The 17,143-nt window shown below is 28.0% G+C and overlaps 2 protein-coding genes and 1 long non-coding RNA gene across 7 annotated transcripts; 1 reads left to right on the top strand and 2 right to left on the bottom strand.

Moving 5' to 3' along the window:
* The first annotated feature begins 6 nt into the window (after window positions 1–6).
* Window positions 7–3,194, top strand: LOC105252139 (probable Ufm1-specific protease 2). 2 transcript variants are annotated; one of them, XM_011259397.3, is made up of 11 exons: window positions 7–167; window positions 261–407; window positions 548–766; window positions 929–1,156; window positions 1,262–1,429; window positions 1,513–1,606; window positions 1,712–1,972; window positions 2,158–2,295; window positions 2,367–2,493; window positions 2,593–2,846; window positions 2,950–3,194. In XM_011259397.3, the coding sequence occupies exons 2-11, from the start codon at window positions 369–371 to the stop codon at window positions 3,159–3,161; spliced, it is 1,740 nt and encodes a 579-aa protein (XP_011257699.2). In that variant the 5' UTR covers window positions 7–167; window positions 261–368; the 3' UTR covers window positions 3,162–3,194. The 2 variants fall into 2 exon arrangements, with proteins under 2 accessions (XP_011257699.2, XP_011257698.2); XM_011259396.3 differs by having other exon boundaries at window positions 245–407.
* A 409-nt stretch (window positions 3,195–3,603) lies between these two features.
* LOC109610058 (mitochondrial import inner membrane translocase subunit Tim8) lies at window positions 3,604–4,350 on the bottom strand. The gene is made up of 2 exons (XM_020027799.2): window positions 4,094–4,350; window positions 3,604–3,876 (listed from the first exon to the last, which is right to left on the bottom strand). The coding sequence occupies exons 1-2, from the start codon at window positions 4,202–4,204 to the stop codon at window positions 3,706–3,708; spliced, it is 282 nt and encodes a 93-aa protein (XP_019883358.1). The 5' UTR covers window positions 4,205–4,350; the 3' UTR covers window positions 3,604–3,705.
* A 5,576-nt stretch (window positions 4,351–9,926) lies between these two features.
* LOC112639257 lies at window positions 9,927–12,202 on the bottom strand. Of its 4 annotated transcripts, none has more exons than XR_003123403.1 (5): window positions 12,088–12,202; window positions 11,652–11,995; window positions 11,275–11,503; window positions 11,014–11,199; window positions 9,927–9,945 (listed from the first exon to the last, which is right to left on the bottom strand). It is a non-coding gene; the product is annotated as an uncharacterized LOC112639257 (long non-coding RNA). The 4 variants fall into 4 exon arrangements; XR_003123402.1 differs by lacking the exon at window positions 9,927–9,945 and adding an exon at window positions 10,334–10,362; XR_003123401.1 differs by lacking the exon at window positions 9,927–9,945 and adding an exon at window positions 10,592–10,661.
* Between the last annotated feature and the right edge of the window lie 4,941 nt (window positions 12,203–17,143).

The following is a 17,143-nucleotide window of genomic DNA, read 5'->3' as shown; positions in this document are numbered from 1 at the left end:
ATACTCGCGTGATTTTCCCACCAAATTGCGCGTATATGTCATTGTTTCAGGGCGCCTAAATTATCGTTTAAGAAGGAATTTTCGTTAATTAATTAATAAAAATACATATATTTGTGCATGTGTAATGAGTGAATACCTTTTTCTGAAATATACTGATTTAATTTAGGGTAGGCGGTTTGCAAAATAATTTGCTGTACATCTTTGAAAGTTTGACAAGCAAGACATATTTAACCTCTCAATCTAGATGGTTCATGTTTCAGAGTACAATTGTAATTTTCTGCAATTTCCATATGGTGATTGCTCTCGTTGACAGATCAAAGGTCTTCTTATTCTGATCGTAATTTTACATTTGATTTTACTACGACACGATGGCATTGCAATTACAAATTTTATCGAATATTCTACAGGTTTGTTTCAGTCAGTAATTGAAAAATATTTAATCCATATTGTCAAATGGAGACACTTTATCTCTTCACATCATTAGATATCATTTTTCGTTCAATGTACTTTAATAATAATACATTCAGTACTTAAATACTATTTTCAGCGATTAGAATGCATAGAAACTACAGCAACTGGTTATCTTTATGGTATTCTGCATAATAATACATTGGTAGTTCTAACATTTACTTTAAACTCAGATGAAAGTGAGAGTGAAAATATAATTGATTATACAACACTGCAACTCAATCTACCTGCAGACATATATTTTTGTGGTATATTGCACATTGGTGAATGTGAAGAAGTAAATCCAGATATTTTTAAGGTGATTGATGACAAAATATTTATATTTGATATGTTAGTTATATGTATATTAATATTATATAAAATATTCATAAATTATTATATTATTTAGAAATTACCTTATTATTGCAAACAAATATAAATATTATATGAATCAATGAGATAATATATTTTTTTTGTTTAGGATATTGATATTACGGATAACCCCTTATTTTTAAAGTATTCACAGAATACATTGGATATGCAGGCATATTTTTATGTACATCAGAAATTAGAAGCTGTTAATTATTTCAATATTATTAGTGAAGATGATCTTTCTCAACAATTTGTGTACATTAAATCACAGGCAACTTTCCCATTAATTGCTCAAGATGGAAACATATTGGAAGCATTACAAGAATCACGAAAAAATGTAAGATTTTCCTCTTTTTTTAACAATTATGTTAATATCTTATTTCATAGTTTTACACACCTTTATATATTGCATTTATTGCTTTATATAACTTTGTATTGCTAGATTGCATCTGGAAAAATAGGAATACATTTTCCTTTGAATAATGTATATCTCTTTAGAACTGATGAAAGTTTAAAAGACAGACTGTTAAAAGATTTTTTATCCTTATCCAAAGAACATGACAAATCTTCAACTGGATCAAATAATATAAATCACATTATTGGACTTGTGGTATATTTTCAAAAATTTAAATTTATATACGCTTGGAAAAATGATCTTTATATATAATTTAATTATTTTTTTAATTTTCATAGGATATCATACATGCAAACATATTATTAAAAATATCAAGTGAGAAAAATTCTGAAGAATCTATCAAATATGCTCCTGTCTTGCAACATATCAAACGTGAGTATTGCAAAGAAATTTCAAACGATAATCTAAAAAATAGATAAAATAAATCTAAATATTAGGTATTAATATTTTATTTTTAATTTGATACCCTTGTTACAGAATCATTTGATGGTTTAGAATGCAATGTACACATCAATGCATTGTCACTAGTGAGTTTAAATGCAACATCAGCCGAGTTGCATGCAATTGTAGTGGAGTCCATTTGTCGGAACATTAGATTAATTGAAATGCAACAAGGTCTCCAGTCCAAAAATATAAAATTATCTGCAAAGTTACCAGAAGTCATGCATTTTAAACCTCGAAGCTGTGGGCATTTATTTACGATAGTATTTTCTGATGGTTCTACTAACGATAACACAAGTAAGATTTTTCATATTGTAATTACATTTGATTGTTGTTAGTTATATAATAAATTTTCTAATTGTCAAGTTCTATATATCATTTTTGCAGTATTATATAATTAATATTACCGCATATTTTTAATGACATACAGTAACATATGTGTCATCTATTTGCTTTTATACAGACCAGTCATATAATTTCAGTGGAATATCGTAAGGCTTTACACAAGGCTTTAGCATTAGATTTGACTAAACCATCTTTTCGACGTGGGAATGCTATACAATTCAATATTCAAGCAAACGAAATACTTGTAAATCCTCATCAAGCCCTTTTACATAAAGGTATATGTTTAAGCACTCAAAATTAATTATGATTTTGAAATTATTATATAATTATATAATATATTTATTAGGTGTTGCAGGAAAACTCAGTATTGTGGATGGTTTGTATTCGTATCATCATTATATGCAAAATAATTTTGATGATAATGGTTGGGGATGTGCCTATAGATCTCTTCAAACCATCATTTCATGGTTTAGGTAATAAAATATCAAATGAAATAATTATATTTTGCAGTAGCATTTGGTTTGCTACTAAAATATATATACAAGTAAACTACAATCTTTTGTATATTATAGATTACAAGGTTATACTGAAATACCAATACCTTCTCATCGCAAAATACAACAATGTTTAGTCGACATAGGTGATAAACCTTCTGCATTCATTGGCAGTAAACAGTGGATTGGTTCTACTGAAGTAAGTTTCGTGTTGCAGACTTTGCTTAATATAGATATAAAAATACTTTGTGCATCAAGTGGGGAAGAAATGTCGGCCTTAATTCCACAACTTATATGTCATTTTGATACACAGGGTACACCTATCATGATCGGTAATTATTTTCTTCATATTCTACAGCTATAATAAGAACTGAATATATTTAACAAAATATTTACATTTTGTTTTGTATAATTTTTTGATATTGATTTTTGTAGGTGGGGGAGTTTTAGCTCACACAATTCTGGGAGTTAGTTATGATGAATCATCTGGAGAGGGGAAATTTTTAATTCTAGATCCACATTACACAGGTACAGAGCATTTACCTACCATAATAAATAAAGGATGGTGTGGATGGAAAACAAGAGATTTTTGGAGAAAAGATGCATTTTATAATATGTGCCTTCCACAAAGACCTATAATCTTCTGATGTTGGATAAACTGTATATAATTCAATTTTCAAAATTTAATTAAAAGAATATATATATATATATATATATATATATATATATATATATAAAATGAAATTCTCTATTTAATAATAAACTATTTGCACATCTACATATAAAGTAATTTTCATAATGTATCACTGCATTTTTGAAACATTTCATTTATGATATACACAACAATAAAAATAATGGATATGTATTTTAGTTGTGAATAAGTTCGAGAAATAACAAAAACTGATATTGAATTTATCATTATTATGTTACAAACTTATTTATCAAATTCTTAATCAATGATATTTAACATACATTTTTATATGTATATTCCATACTTTAAAAATACATAAAATATACACAAGATGAAGATATCCTACATAATTATTTTGTTATATATTAACAAATGTTAAAAATTACAAATATAAGGAGATAGTTTTATCATTTTTTTATAGTCTTATAATACTATTGCTGTACATATATCTTGTAATTTTAAACAAACAATAGCACATCTTAATAATGTTTTACAAAATTTTATTTTTCTACATTTGCATTTATATATTGTCCAAAACGACTAGTAATGAAGACAGAAACATCTATGAATCTATTGACACAATTGTTTATACAAGTTTCTGTGCGTCCATCCAATTTACTTCCTGGTTTATCCACGCATTTGTCCCAACAAATATCGTTAAATTCGTGAATCTAAATGAAAAATATTTTTATAAACGAAACTTTTATAAACATACAAAACAAAAAAATGTCTATCTATAAATTCTTTTATTTTACAAACAAAATTTTTATATTAAATAGACGAGCAATTATTTTTCAATGCGATCTAATGGTATGATATATTAATGATCTAGAATTTTCTAGATACCGCTTAATTTATATATAAAAAAAATTATGCATAATAATTCACCTGTGCGTTAAGTTGTGCTTTTTGCTTTTCGACCATCAGAAGCCCCGCTATTTCAGGATCAATTCCTTTGGTATCATTGTCATACAAAGAGGAATCAAATGAATCTGCCATATTTCACAATTGCAGCGATTTAAAAAAAACTTATTGCGTATGAAAATACGAATTTTTGTCAATTTTACATGCGGCACTTATCGGTAAATCCTAGAGAAAAGGAATAATGGAAGAACATGTGAATGGCTTCTGTAGCATATCCGCTTTAGTTCCGATCTACAATAGATAATTTAAATCCTAAGCCTTAGGGTGGGTTTTCACTTGACGCTTGACGCTCATTTTTAGCGTCAAAAGACATCGGGTACTTTCCGATCACGCATGATGCGCATGAAGTGACAGAAAATGAATAATATGCGTGACATGAACTATATATTTTCTGTCACTTCATGCGCATCATGCGTGAATCGGAAAGTACCCAAAGTCAAAGCGAAAAAGAAGAAAATATCAAAGCCAGGTTGTTGCGTGGAGAAATGCAACAATCGCAGCCTATATCTATACTATCGGACGCCATTTTTGCTCCATCTTATCTTATTGAGATCCAAATTGCGGTACTTTGTTAATCTAGTGACTTTACCCGCAAGAATGTCAAGGTTCGTTCGAACGCGTGACGTGCGTAAACATAATACACGCATGTATGTGCGTCAACAGCTCTTTTAAGAAAATACTCAGGACTGAAACAGTTTCACCAACTGGTCAATTGACGAGTTTTTTTATATCAGTGATTGGTAGAACTGTCTCATATATGAAATAATTGAATTGAACTTTTTTGAAAAGTTTATTCGTCGTTGTCGCGATACTAACGTCCGGAATAAGTGGAATATATTCGTAAGTTATATACAATTTTATTATTAATAAATAGTTGATTGCTCTCGAAATACGATACTCGATTATACGATAGGAATCAAAATTATAAATTATTACTTTGTTGCAATCTTTACGAGCAATGATTATTCTTCTATTTCTATTTCGTTTCTATCCTAATATATATGTGTACACACACACACACATTTAGAATTCTAATATAATAAATAAATATTCTCTCTGATATCATTTGATCTAAATATAATTTGATTCAGAACGCGCAATAAAACGATCGAATAAAAATCGGATAATTAACATAATGGAAATATATATTTTTAAAGTTATATACAAGTGTATTTATATACAAGTATATCTTTAAAGTCACACACACACACACACCACACACACACACACACACACACACACACACACACACACACACACACACGTACACACGGATTAATTATTTATTAAACGATTAATATACTTCGTGAAGTTATTTCCATTTTTATTTGCAATTATGATCTTTAATAAAGATTTCTCATCATAATAAAAAAATTTTATATCGTTTATCAAAAGTTTAAATTAGATTTAAAAGTATATTATTGCCTCTTTTCGAATAATGATTGATTATTTCACTGTACCTATTTCGTGAATAGCTATCATTACAGAGATCGCGTAGAGTTTGACAATGCAATAAAATTAATAATAAAATTCCAATAAAATTAAATACAAATTAATTATAATAATTAAATATAAATTTGTTTATAATTAACTTTTTCTACGTTGAAAAAAGTTCTTCGTTTCTTTTGGAATATCTTAAAGATTCTTTTAATTAAATTTTACAAAATATATAACTAAATTAAATTTATAGTATTTAATATTTAGAAATAAATAGATAATATTTCATTTTTATATAGATTAAGTATACGATATTATTTATTAAAAGAACTAATATATCTTTTATGGATCTTTTTGTTAAGTTAATTATTTAGATCTACGATTCGATTGTTTTACTGCATTTCAATCCGAATTATATATTTAAATGATCGAAAAATAAAACGATAATAAAATAATAAGCAATATATCTATTTTAAAAATAGTATATATAAATAATAAATAATTTTTATAAATTACTCACCGCATGTCTCTGCTTCAGGCTCTCTCCCTGCTTTCTGACTGTCCGATACTTTTCCAGATGTCCTTCTCTTGTTTTGTTTCATCCTTTGTTGTTTCCTCGTAGCACTCACGTATTCACTCGCGAACAAACAATTATATTTCAGTCATATACAGAAACGATTGCGAGACACTTTGCACGGCACTCCCGATCGCAAAATAATCATACGAGATACGTATTTTTATTATATTATTATTATTTTATTATTATTGCAAGAGAGGAACACAAAAATTACAATAATTCGCTCGATTTTTAAACGAAGCCAAAATCATGCATCACTCGATTCTTACACTAATTAACTATTTCTATTTGTTGATGTATAATATATGCATAATAACGCGAATCATAAGATTAAAATATTAAAGTAATGTAAATTGATACAGCAATCGTTTAATTAATATGATATATATGCATACAGTTTAGGGAAGTTTAAAACATCGGGTGAAATCGAATTTCATTCTATGCAATGTTAAAGAAATAATTATTATTCGTAAAGTTCGATAATATTGCAAGAAAATTTGTAATTTTTGTTCCTTTCACTTCAATTTTTATTTGCAATAATGAAAGATCGCGTTTCGATGAATTTATCGTCGCTACAATTTCATGTCATTTATTAAGGGTTAATTATTTGTCAATTGTAATAGTCGAATTATTATATTTCGATCTAATCGCGATCGTACTTTTAGGAAAAGAATTCGATAATACGGAGCGTTCCGTATCACTATTTTCCCGCTGGAATGTCGCCGTGCGAATGAGGGGAGGTCGTCGCGTATATAAACAATAGCGCGCTACGTCACAAGGTCGAATGACGTGTTAGCTCGCTACGTCACAAGGTCGAATGACGTGTTAGCTCGCTGCCGAAATATTTAACGCGTACTGTGACGTATGTGAGAATTGTATTTATATACAAGTATATTTTTAAAGTTACACACACACACACACACACACACACACACACACACACACACACACACACACACACACACACACACACACTGAGAAAAAAGTTGTTAACTCGACTAAACCGTTTAACTAAATTATTATTTTTTTAATTGAAATATTGAAATATTTAAGTTAAATAAATGTCATGTTAGATTTATAATAGTTAAATATTCCAATTAAAAAGACAATAATTTAGTTAAATGGTTTAGTTAAGTTAACAACTTTTTTTCTCAGTGTATACAGATTAATTATTTATTAAACCTCACGAGATGTATTAATCGTTTAATAATATAAATGTATTTATATCCAAGTATATTTTTAAAGTCTCACACACACACGTACATTGAGAAAAAAACGTTTTTGTTAACTCAACTAAACCGTTTCACTAAATTATTATTTTTTAAATTAAAATATTGAAATATTTAAGTTAAATAAATGTCATGTTAGATTTATAATAGTTAAATATTCCAGTTAAAAAGGTAATAATTTAATTAAATGGTTTAGTTAAGTTAACAACTTTTTTTCTTTTACAATTAGTCTTTTCTCTGTCTATTTGATTGTTTTATTACGCTTTTAGAAAGTCAAGTTCTATAATGTAACTTTTAATGTTGTATTTCATATGAAATTATTATTTTAAACATAATAATTTTCTTTCTTTGCATTTCTATCATGAATAGACATTTCCAACCTTTACTAAAAAAACTAAAAATATCCCTCAATTTTTTCTCTCTTTGGACAATTTATTTACATTTATATATAATTCTCTTTATTCCTTTAAAAGTGAACATCGAGAACAAGGCACACGAGTATTGTAAATGTCAAAAAATGATCGCGCGAATATTATAGTTGTGAATATATAAAAATAAATGCAATATACTATGAATTTTCTACGTTATATATTGAATCGAAATTGCACAAAAGAGGAAAAGAAGAACAAGCCTATGAATAGGCATTTCCATTTTTTATTAAAAAATTAAAAATATCTCTCAATTTTTTCTCTCTTCGGATAATTTATTTACATTTATATATAATTCTCTTTATTCCTTTAAAAGTGAACATCGAGAACAACTCTCTTTCTTCAGGCAAGTCTATATATATGACCAATATGATTAATTGATTCCATCTTTATATATTTATTATTATGTGCTATTAATTAAAGCCGTAGACAATATTTCAGAAATCAAAGTTGTGCGAACGTTGCGCGCAGGAATGGCCATGTGCAGAAACGAATGCGCAGTGGTTCGGCCGCCATGTTGGCGCGTGACTGCTACGTCACTGCTACGTCAAACGCGTCATACGGCCGCCATGTTGGCGCGTGAATGGGAGTCATACGCAGTTACACGGATCGTCGTACGTCCGTATTTTTCGCATCTTTTAACCGTTTTTAAACGAATATCGCGAGTAAACGAGCATCGAGAGTGTCGAAGGATGATCGCGCGACTTTTATAGTGTGTCGATGGAAACGCGCGACAGCGATTTTTGACGATATTCAGTGATGGCGTCATTGCGAAGATGGAGCGAAGTTGCGTCGCGTTATTCGCGCCCTTGATGATGATTATCGGATGCGAGCGAATATCGGGAGTGCCGCATAAAGTGTCGCGCGTTCGCGTTGATGATATCGTGTGAATTTGTGTGCATCAAGATCGGAATAGGACGTCCCGAGGCAAGCGAACTGTCCCGAGCGGCCTGTGGAACAGCCGGTGAGTAGATTTGATTTATCATATTTGCGTGATAATTTGTGCTCATTCGACGCTTATACAGCATCGCGATGTCCCGAATTACATTCGGACAAATCGGCATCATAATTCGATTCGGTGCAATTCAAATAAAGTCGATCGCGTGAAGACGGTTATGCTAGAAGCGATTTCAAATTTATTTTGTACGCGCGCGCAGTGCTGCACAGCCTATCTCGTAGGGCTGCCAACTGTTAAACGATAAATTTGTTTGATCTAACCTAACCTAACCTAACTTAACCTCTCAGTGTCTTTGGATATCGAATGTAAACACAAGCGTATGCTCCCAGGATTTTATCATGCTTTCAAAAATAATATTTAATTATTTCATTAGTGTATTATATTTTATTACGTAGTATATTAATCGTATTAAATGTGCGACGTACAGTTTTACACATTTTAATGAGGAGCATATAATATAATTGGTTAGATTAGATTAAATTAAAACAAGCTGCTGTGATTCATTTAACGTAATAGGATTAATTTGACGAATGTGCAGCTATTGAAGTTACATGATATTTGTGGACACATTTTTAAAGTAATCATGAGTGTCTTATCACATCTCGATTACATGAAATTAAAATATAAAATATTTATGTATTCCACATTAACGTTATTCATTACAAGTACTATATTACTACATTACAAGTACTTTTCTTATATCTCAATCATATTCAACCATTTATTTCATCGATGAAGCTTTTCATATATCGCAGACAATATGATACTGCGTGTGGAATTTTACACAGGTAATACATGGCACAAAAATAATTTGCTCTCAAGTATTGTGTGCATTTCTCAAAAATAAATCAAATTAAATTATTTTCAGAATCCAAACATCGCTACATTGCCAGGATTGTATCTTATTATAACTGCGATATTATCACCTTTTAATATGTGTGCGCAGTATTACATACATAAAATATATAAATTTATTTGAAACGTAATGAAATCTTTATCTTATTTATAATATTCATGATATTATAAAAGAAAATTGCAACTCTAATGAAACAGAGCAGTGGAATAATTGGTTGATACTTATGCTGGTCTACAATATTTACCCTTTTTTCACCATTAGACTTTTGGTGCTTTTTTATAATACAGATGTTATCTGTAAATATAGTACTCGTAATGTTGTTTCTGTATCACTGTAAGCATACAAAAATGATAGCATTTGCAGGTAATTATGTTATACTTATATATCGTAAGAAAGAGAAAATAAAATAAAAGTTGAATACTGAATGTGCTCTAAAGTAAATCTCATCTAAATAAATAAATGCATAAATGTGCGCCCCACATTCCTCATGAAAAAAATATATAATATTAATCTTTATGTATTATTATTTTTAGATTTGTTTTTTATTCTTTTAAATTCTCTAGATACACTTTTCATTTCTTCTCTTTTTCTTTTCAACTACTAAATATAGATCTATCATTTTTAATATAGATCTGTCATTTTTAGTGTACATTATTGCAGTAAGTGGAATAAAGAGCAAATCTTTTGGCACATTTAAAATGTACAGGAAAGTCAGTTTTATCTGATGCGTTTTTTTCAATAGAAATATCTGAAAAAGTTCATACGTCTTTTTTAATCTTAATCTTTCTAAATAAAAATTAGAATAATAAATTTGCAAAATAATTTGCTTTAATATATTTTTATTGCAAACATATGAAGCAAAAGTGCTCAAGGTGCATCACTATAAAAACATCGATAGAATAAAAAATAGATCGCATACAAAAAAATTAAAATATTTACATTACATATTTGATATTTCTGCAAATATTTCCATTATTTTGAGATTGATTTGTTTCATGATATATTGCAATAATTAAAGTATGATTTCTGATATGATCTGCCATGAGACTGCAGAGAAAGCCAGCTTTAATTCTTTATTTTGTTCAATATTTTTAATAATATAATAATTAAATTAAAGTTCTATGAAAATATGCTTGAAATACTAAATAAAAAAGATTGTTTGTTATGCACAACTTTATACAGTTTAGGTAAACAAAAAATTATTGTTAATAATATACATATATAAATTGATAATTAAATAAAACAATTAATTAATTAATCGACACAATCCACGTTTTTTTTTAGCTTTATGTCTAACATATATATATATGTATATATATTTTTATAAATAAAAAATGTTTGTTTCTAATATAAATTAAATAAAAAGTATAATATGCCTTCAAATACTTTATATTCACACCTATTGCAATAAACCAACCAAAGAATGCTTTTACATTCCTCCTTGTACTTTGGCATACATATCCTTTATGCCAATTGTCTCGCAACATGCTTTTATCGCATGATGACAAACAAGCCCATTATCCTTCATGAATTTTCTTTACAAATATTTTTATATTCTCAAACTGTGTAAAGAAATCATGTAACACTGAAAAATACAAAGTGATATTAAAAGAGAAGAAATAAATTTTATATTATATAGTATTGACAAGTATTTTCTTACTAGTGTGTTCCTTATATGTAGGAATATACATTAATCTTTGACCAGCCCTATTTTTAACCGTCTTTAGGAGGGATGCTTTGGCTTTTGATAACGCAAATCCAGCGTGCTAATCCATTTCCATTTCCAGTTATTATAAATGAACTGATTCTAGTCTTACGTGCTAAATTACTGGTCATACAAGTTATCATTTTGTTTTCTAAAATCCAGGTTTCAAAACTTTCAAATGTATCTGCAGAAAACAAAAATATTAATTATATAAAATTCTAATATTTAGAACTGAAACATCAAAAAAAAAATTGAAAATAGACATCGTATCACATGATTTTTTTATGTGTGTGATTTAACCATTATAATCCAATAATAGCATAAATATTAACCTTTTCCAATAAGATCTGATTCAATGCTTCTGCCATCCATTGTAACACTCGTCCAACCACATTCCAATGGCGATAATTTTATTTGCATTGATCTGGTCTGACTTTGTGATAATTCCATAAGTTTTTGCTTTCTTTCAAGATTTACAAGCAGTTTTTGCTGTTGAATTAATTCTTTTTCTCTAAACACAGGAGTGTTTAGACCAGGAAATTGTATCGGAATTTTTCCCATGCCAATAATTTGCTCCTTATTTAGGTCTCTCTTTTCACTACTCTTCTTGCTGTACCTCTGCATCTTCCTGCATTACTGATACTTGTCACATCCTTTCATAATTCATCTTCAGGTCCTATAGAACAAAAGCACAGTGAAATACAAACTATTTTCTACTGTAAATATAAACTATTATCAAAATGCTATATCCATAAAAGTTCTACTTACTATTCGCAAAGAACATAGAGTTTCTCACATTATTTAATAAAGTGACTATTTTTAATAAATGTGAATGACTAACAAGCAATAAATTAAACAATATTAAACAATAATATATACCTGAAAAAAATTTCATAATTTTATTAGAATTAAATTGATAAATTAATTTTAAATACATATTATATGTTAATTACATATAATGATTTAGAGACAATGATATATTTCATTTGTGTTACCATTGTTTACAGATTGAACATTTTTATCAAATTATTTACAACTCTACAAATATGTAGCATATGACAAGCCATTTTTAAAATCTATAAAACAAACAACAAAATTGTTCATAGTTTTCACTCTGTTTTGTCATAGTCTGCTTTTGTCATAATCTGCTTTTAGGCGATCTCTGAAAGCAATGCATCCTATAAACAAAAAAATATAAATATGAACTATAGTCAAATCTAGTCAATGTTCTTTAGTAAAACTGTAGTCAAATCTACAAATGTTTTCAATGGGTAACATAATTTCGGATTGTATTCCATGCCTCGTACACGAAATGTCGATAACATAAGTAACGCAAAACGTTTGTATATATTAAATAAATTTGTAATATAAATAAGTTTTGTGATCTCTCTCTCTCTCTCTCTATCTATCTATCTATCTATCAAGTATAATTATTATAATATATTACTCGATATTATATTTTATTATATATTAATCACTCATTATCTATCACCACCATCGCCATTATTATATGTAATTTAATATATACTACCGTTTAATTAAAAAAATATTTGCCTCAATTAATTTCAATCAGAAAGAAGAATAAGAAACATCATAGATCACTTGGGTAATTCCTAAAGGCAATACGCCCTCTGAAATAAAAACGTGGACATGAACTACGAAGCTAAATCATGAATGTTTTCAGTAGGTAACATTATTTTGGATTGTTCCGTCGGTAACACAAGTATCGATAATGCAAAACGCTAAATTTTTAATACAAATCTAAAGTTTTGGATGGTCTTTCTCTCCCTGTATTAATAATATAATTAATTATTAATATATTTCTTGATACAATATATTAATCACACATCATCCATCATCACCATCGCCACCGCCATTTTTACCACAATTTGATGACAATTGATCTTTATCACAACGGTTCATCATTGAAAATAAATTATAACACAAAAAATATTCTAGTTTATTTTTAAATATTATTTTTAAATATTAAATAATATAAGTATTAAAATTAAAATAAAAAATTGGCTCAAATAATAATAATTAAAAATTAACTAAACAATTGATAACTAAGAGCCAATAAAAAGCGCGATAACTGGAGCACAAGAAAAATCTTTTCTCTTTTAATTATTAATATATTTCAAATTATTAGTATATTTCAAATTACTCGACACAATACATACAATAAATACGAACGTTTCGGATTATCTTTTAATCTACCTTCAACGTGACATTAATATTATTACTCATTCGAAAATATTAGACAATGACATATGAAAAATGATATAAATCAGATGCAGATAGCATTTGTAATATCTGCATGCCAATTATGAAACGATTTTATAATTTCATATTTATTCATATTTATATAATTTTATATGTTATTGTCTAATATTTTTTAATGAGTAATATAATGATACGCCGTTAAATTTCTTTTCTAGATGCGATCGCGATCAACACCGAAAATTATTTATTATAACTATATGATTAATTAACTTTTATAAATAACACATAATTAATATCTATATACAAATGGCGACAAAAATTCTCTATCGTATTTAATCGTAATTTATTCATTTAATCAACTAAGAATTATAGTAACAGAAATCTAAAATAATAAATTATTATTTCGATATGAAATCGATTTTTACGAGCAGAAATTATTTCTTTAGTATTTCTAGATATTTATAGAATCAAATACAATATATCTGCGATGCTTTATTTTTCAATCATTGAAATATTTTGAATTGTGAGAACGCACAATAAAATTATTTCTTTAGTATTTATAGATATTTATAGAGTCAAATACAATATATCTGCGATGCTTTATTTTTCAATCATTGAAATATTTTGAATTGTGAGAACGCACAATAAAATAATTGAATCATGAATCTAAACATAATGAAAGACTCCATACATCAATCTTTTAATAAATAATCCTATAATTAAAAAATCTATGTAATCTAAAATACTTTTATATACTTAAATATATTCCATATATACATATATGTATATATTAAAATACGTAAAATATTTCGATGACGAACAAACAATAACCGATCTTGGTGCCGAATAGCGCACTAATGTTTATATGCTATAGTCTTGAAAAATGTTTCGATAAAAAAATAATAATAACACGGTCTTTCGGACTAACTTTTTCGGTTCTATTATTATTCGCGCGTCGACACTCAAAGAGTAAAGTAGTGGTATACAAGACGCTCCGTTAAATCCTTTTCTAGACGCGATCGCGATCAATATCGAAAAATTATTTGCTGTATTTATTATATTATATTATAATATATAATATAATATAATATAATACAATATTTCGATATGACAAACGAACAACGGCGTTCGATCTTGATGTAAACAATAGCGCGCTAGTCATACGGTCTTAGTATCATTCACAAAGCGACACTCAAGCAGTAAAGATCGTAGTGCGAAATATGTCGTATATTCTTATATGTTTATATGCCATAGTCGTGAAAAATGTTTCGGTACAAAAATAATAATAACACGGTCTTTTGGATTAATTTGTTCGGTTCTATTATCATTCGCGCGATGACACTCAAAGAGTAAAGTAGTAGTACAAGACGCTCCGTTAAATTCTTTTCTAGACGCGATCGCGATCAATATCGAAAAATTATTTGCTGTATTAAAATATGTAAAATATAATATAATATAATATGATATAATATAATAAAAATACGTATTGTTTACGCCAAGATTGATATTATTATCTGTTTGTCATCGAAATATCTTACGTACATTAACATATTTATATTACCTTATATTGTAATATAAAATATAATACAATATATTTCGATATGACGAACGAACAATAACACGGCATTCGATTTTGACGTAAACAATAGCGCGCTAGTCATACAACGTTATGGCCTTCGTATTATTCATAAAGCGACACTCGAGCAATAAAGATCGTAGTACGAAATACGTCGTATATTCTTAAATTAATTATTAATTAAACGATTATTGTATCATGACTTTCAATTATATTAAACTTTCGACTATAATCGTATTAATATACATGTATTGCATATATATATATATATATTATATATATATATATATATATCAATAATGAAAACAACAAATTCATTACGCGTAATAATTAGTTTTACAAAATGAATTATTTTGAGTTTTATAAAGAAGATTTATAATTATATATCTATTAATTATATATTATATTATATATAAAATTATATATAATATAACCCTCCCACGGGGTACACCTTGTCGCGGTGGGAGGGCTTAGTACTTGGATGGTGCCTTGAAGTTTATTTTAAATTTTTTAATTTAGAATAAATCTCAAGGAGCCTGAAGAGGAAGCTAAGTACCCTTTCGCGTCGTCGGTGCCGTCAACGTGTCGTGGACGGCGTTTTCGCGTTTAGCTTTTTCGCGTCATCGCGTTATCGCGTTTTCGCGTTGGACTTTGTCGCAATCCCACTTTCACAAGTGAAACGGGATTTTCGCTCGTACCGAAACCGGGAGTGCCGTTTAAAGTATATTGTATATATATTAAATATATACATCGCGCGACAAAACAGAAAATTTTTAATCGTATCGAATAGTGCGGGAGTGCCGTTCAGTATCGCGCGTAAAAGTGCGAAAAATAGCGATATAAAAATATCGCTCGTGAGTGCGGGAGTGCCGTTAAGTATCGCGCGTCTAAACTGAGAGGAGGAGGAGGCCTAGGAGAGGCATCAGGCTCCGGCAGAGCAACCTTCTGGTAAGCAATTTATTTATTTGTAATTATATATTAAATATTAAATTATTTATTATAATTTAAATTAAACAATTAATCGCAACAATTAATTTGATTTGTTTATTTATATGATTTAAATAAGAGAGAATTAAAGAAAAAGATTTTTAAATGAAAGCTATAATCTTGTAAAGATGTAAGCTTTTATAAAATTATAAGAGAATTATTAGTAATGTTCTTTAAAATTTATAGAATTATTTTATTAATCTACTATTATTATATGCATCGAATACAAAATTCAATGTATACAATAATTTTGAAATATTAATTATTTTGAACGATATTACATTAGAATCTTCTTTTGTTTGTAGATCGATGCGATAACCCTGATGATGCAACAATCCTGATGATCTGAGAGGAGGAGCAGGCCTAGGAGAGGCATCCTGCACCAGCGGAACAACCTGATGGTGAATATTTATTATTTATATATCTACTGTTAAAAATCGTACACACAATAATACGGTTTTATTATTTAAATGAATTAAAGAAAATTAGAAAGATTTTTATAAAAATTATATAAAAGTTTCTATATATGTAATTAAAAGATAGTTTCAGAATTTATAAAATTTTTCCATACATGTATACAACTGCTTATTATTTTACACCGGATATGAAATTCCGCATAATAATATTTTTTTGAAATATCGATTTTGTGTATTGTTATAAATGAATTTTATATTTGTATGTTACAGACAACGAGCTTCGATAACAACAACTCCGCTGTTGCGCATCAGTGCCGGCGTGCAGTGACAAAAAAACTTTTTACTTTAAAGTAAACGGATTCGTAGAGATTGTAGATGTAGATGTATGTATATGTAGATTGTAAGATTGTAGATTGTAGGTAAATCCGTTGCTTTAAAAATTGCATGAGTTAGGATAGATTGAATTAAATAAATTTTTAATAAATTTCTCTTTCGAAACGCTTTTGCATTTAAAAAATATATTTAAATATTAATAAAAAAAGAAAAATCAAGAAAAGATTATTTTTATAAAGATTTTGTGTCTAATTTATTAAATTAAAGAACACACATTAATATTTTTATC

This window comes from Camponotus floridanus, unplaced genomic scaffold (genome assembly GCF_003227725.1).
Source record: "Camponotus floridanus strain SB8 unplaced genomic scaffold, Cflo_v7.5 scaffold109, whole genome shotgun sequence".
In the NCBI taxonomy this organism is placed as follows: domain Eukaryota; kingdom Metazoa; phylum Arthropoda; class Insecta; order Hymenoptera; family Formicidae; genus Camponotus; species Camponotus floridanus.
This window is presented reverse-complemented; position numbering and strand designations above follow the sequence as displayed.

Excerpts from the sequence above, each read along its gene's own strand:
- LOC105252139 (XM_011259397.3), top strand. The coding sequence starts at position 369 with ATGGCATTGCAATTACAAATTTTATCGAATATTCTACAG. Across the intron at positions 1,157-1,261 it reads TACAAGAATCACGAAAAAAT|ATTGCATCTGGAAAAATAGG; the intron begins GTAAGATTTTCC and ends TTGTATTGCTAG. Across the intron at positions 1,607-1,711 it reads TGTCTTGCAACATATCAAAC|AATCATTTGATGGTTTAGAA; the intron begins GTGAGTATTGCA and ends CCCTTGTTACAG.
- LOC109610058 (XM_020027799.2), bottom strand. The coding sequence starts at position 4,204 with ATGGCAGATTCATTTGATTCCTCTTTGTATGACAATGATACCAAAGGA. Across the intron at positions 3,877-4,093 it reads AAGCACAACTTAACGCACAG|ATTCACGAATTTAACGATAT; the intron begins GTGAATTATTAT and ends TTTTTCATTTAG.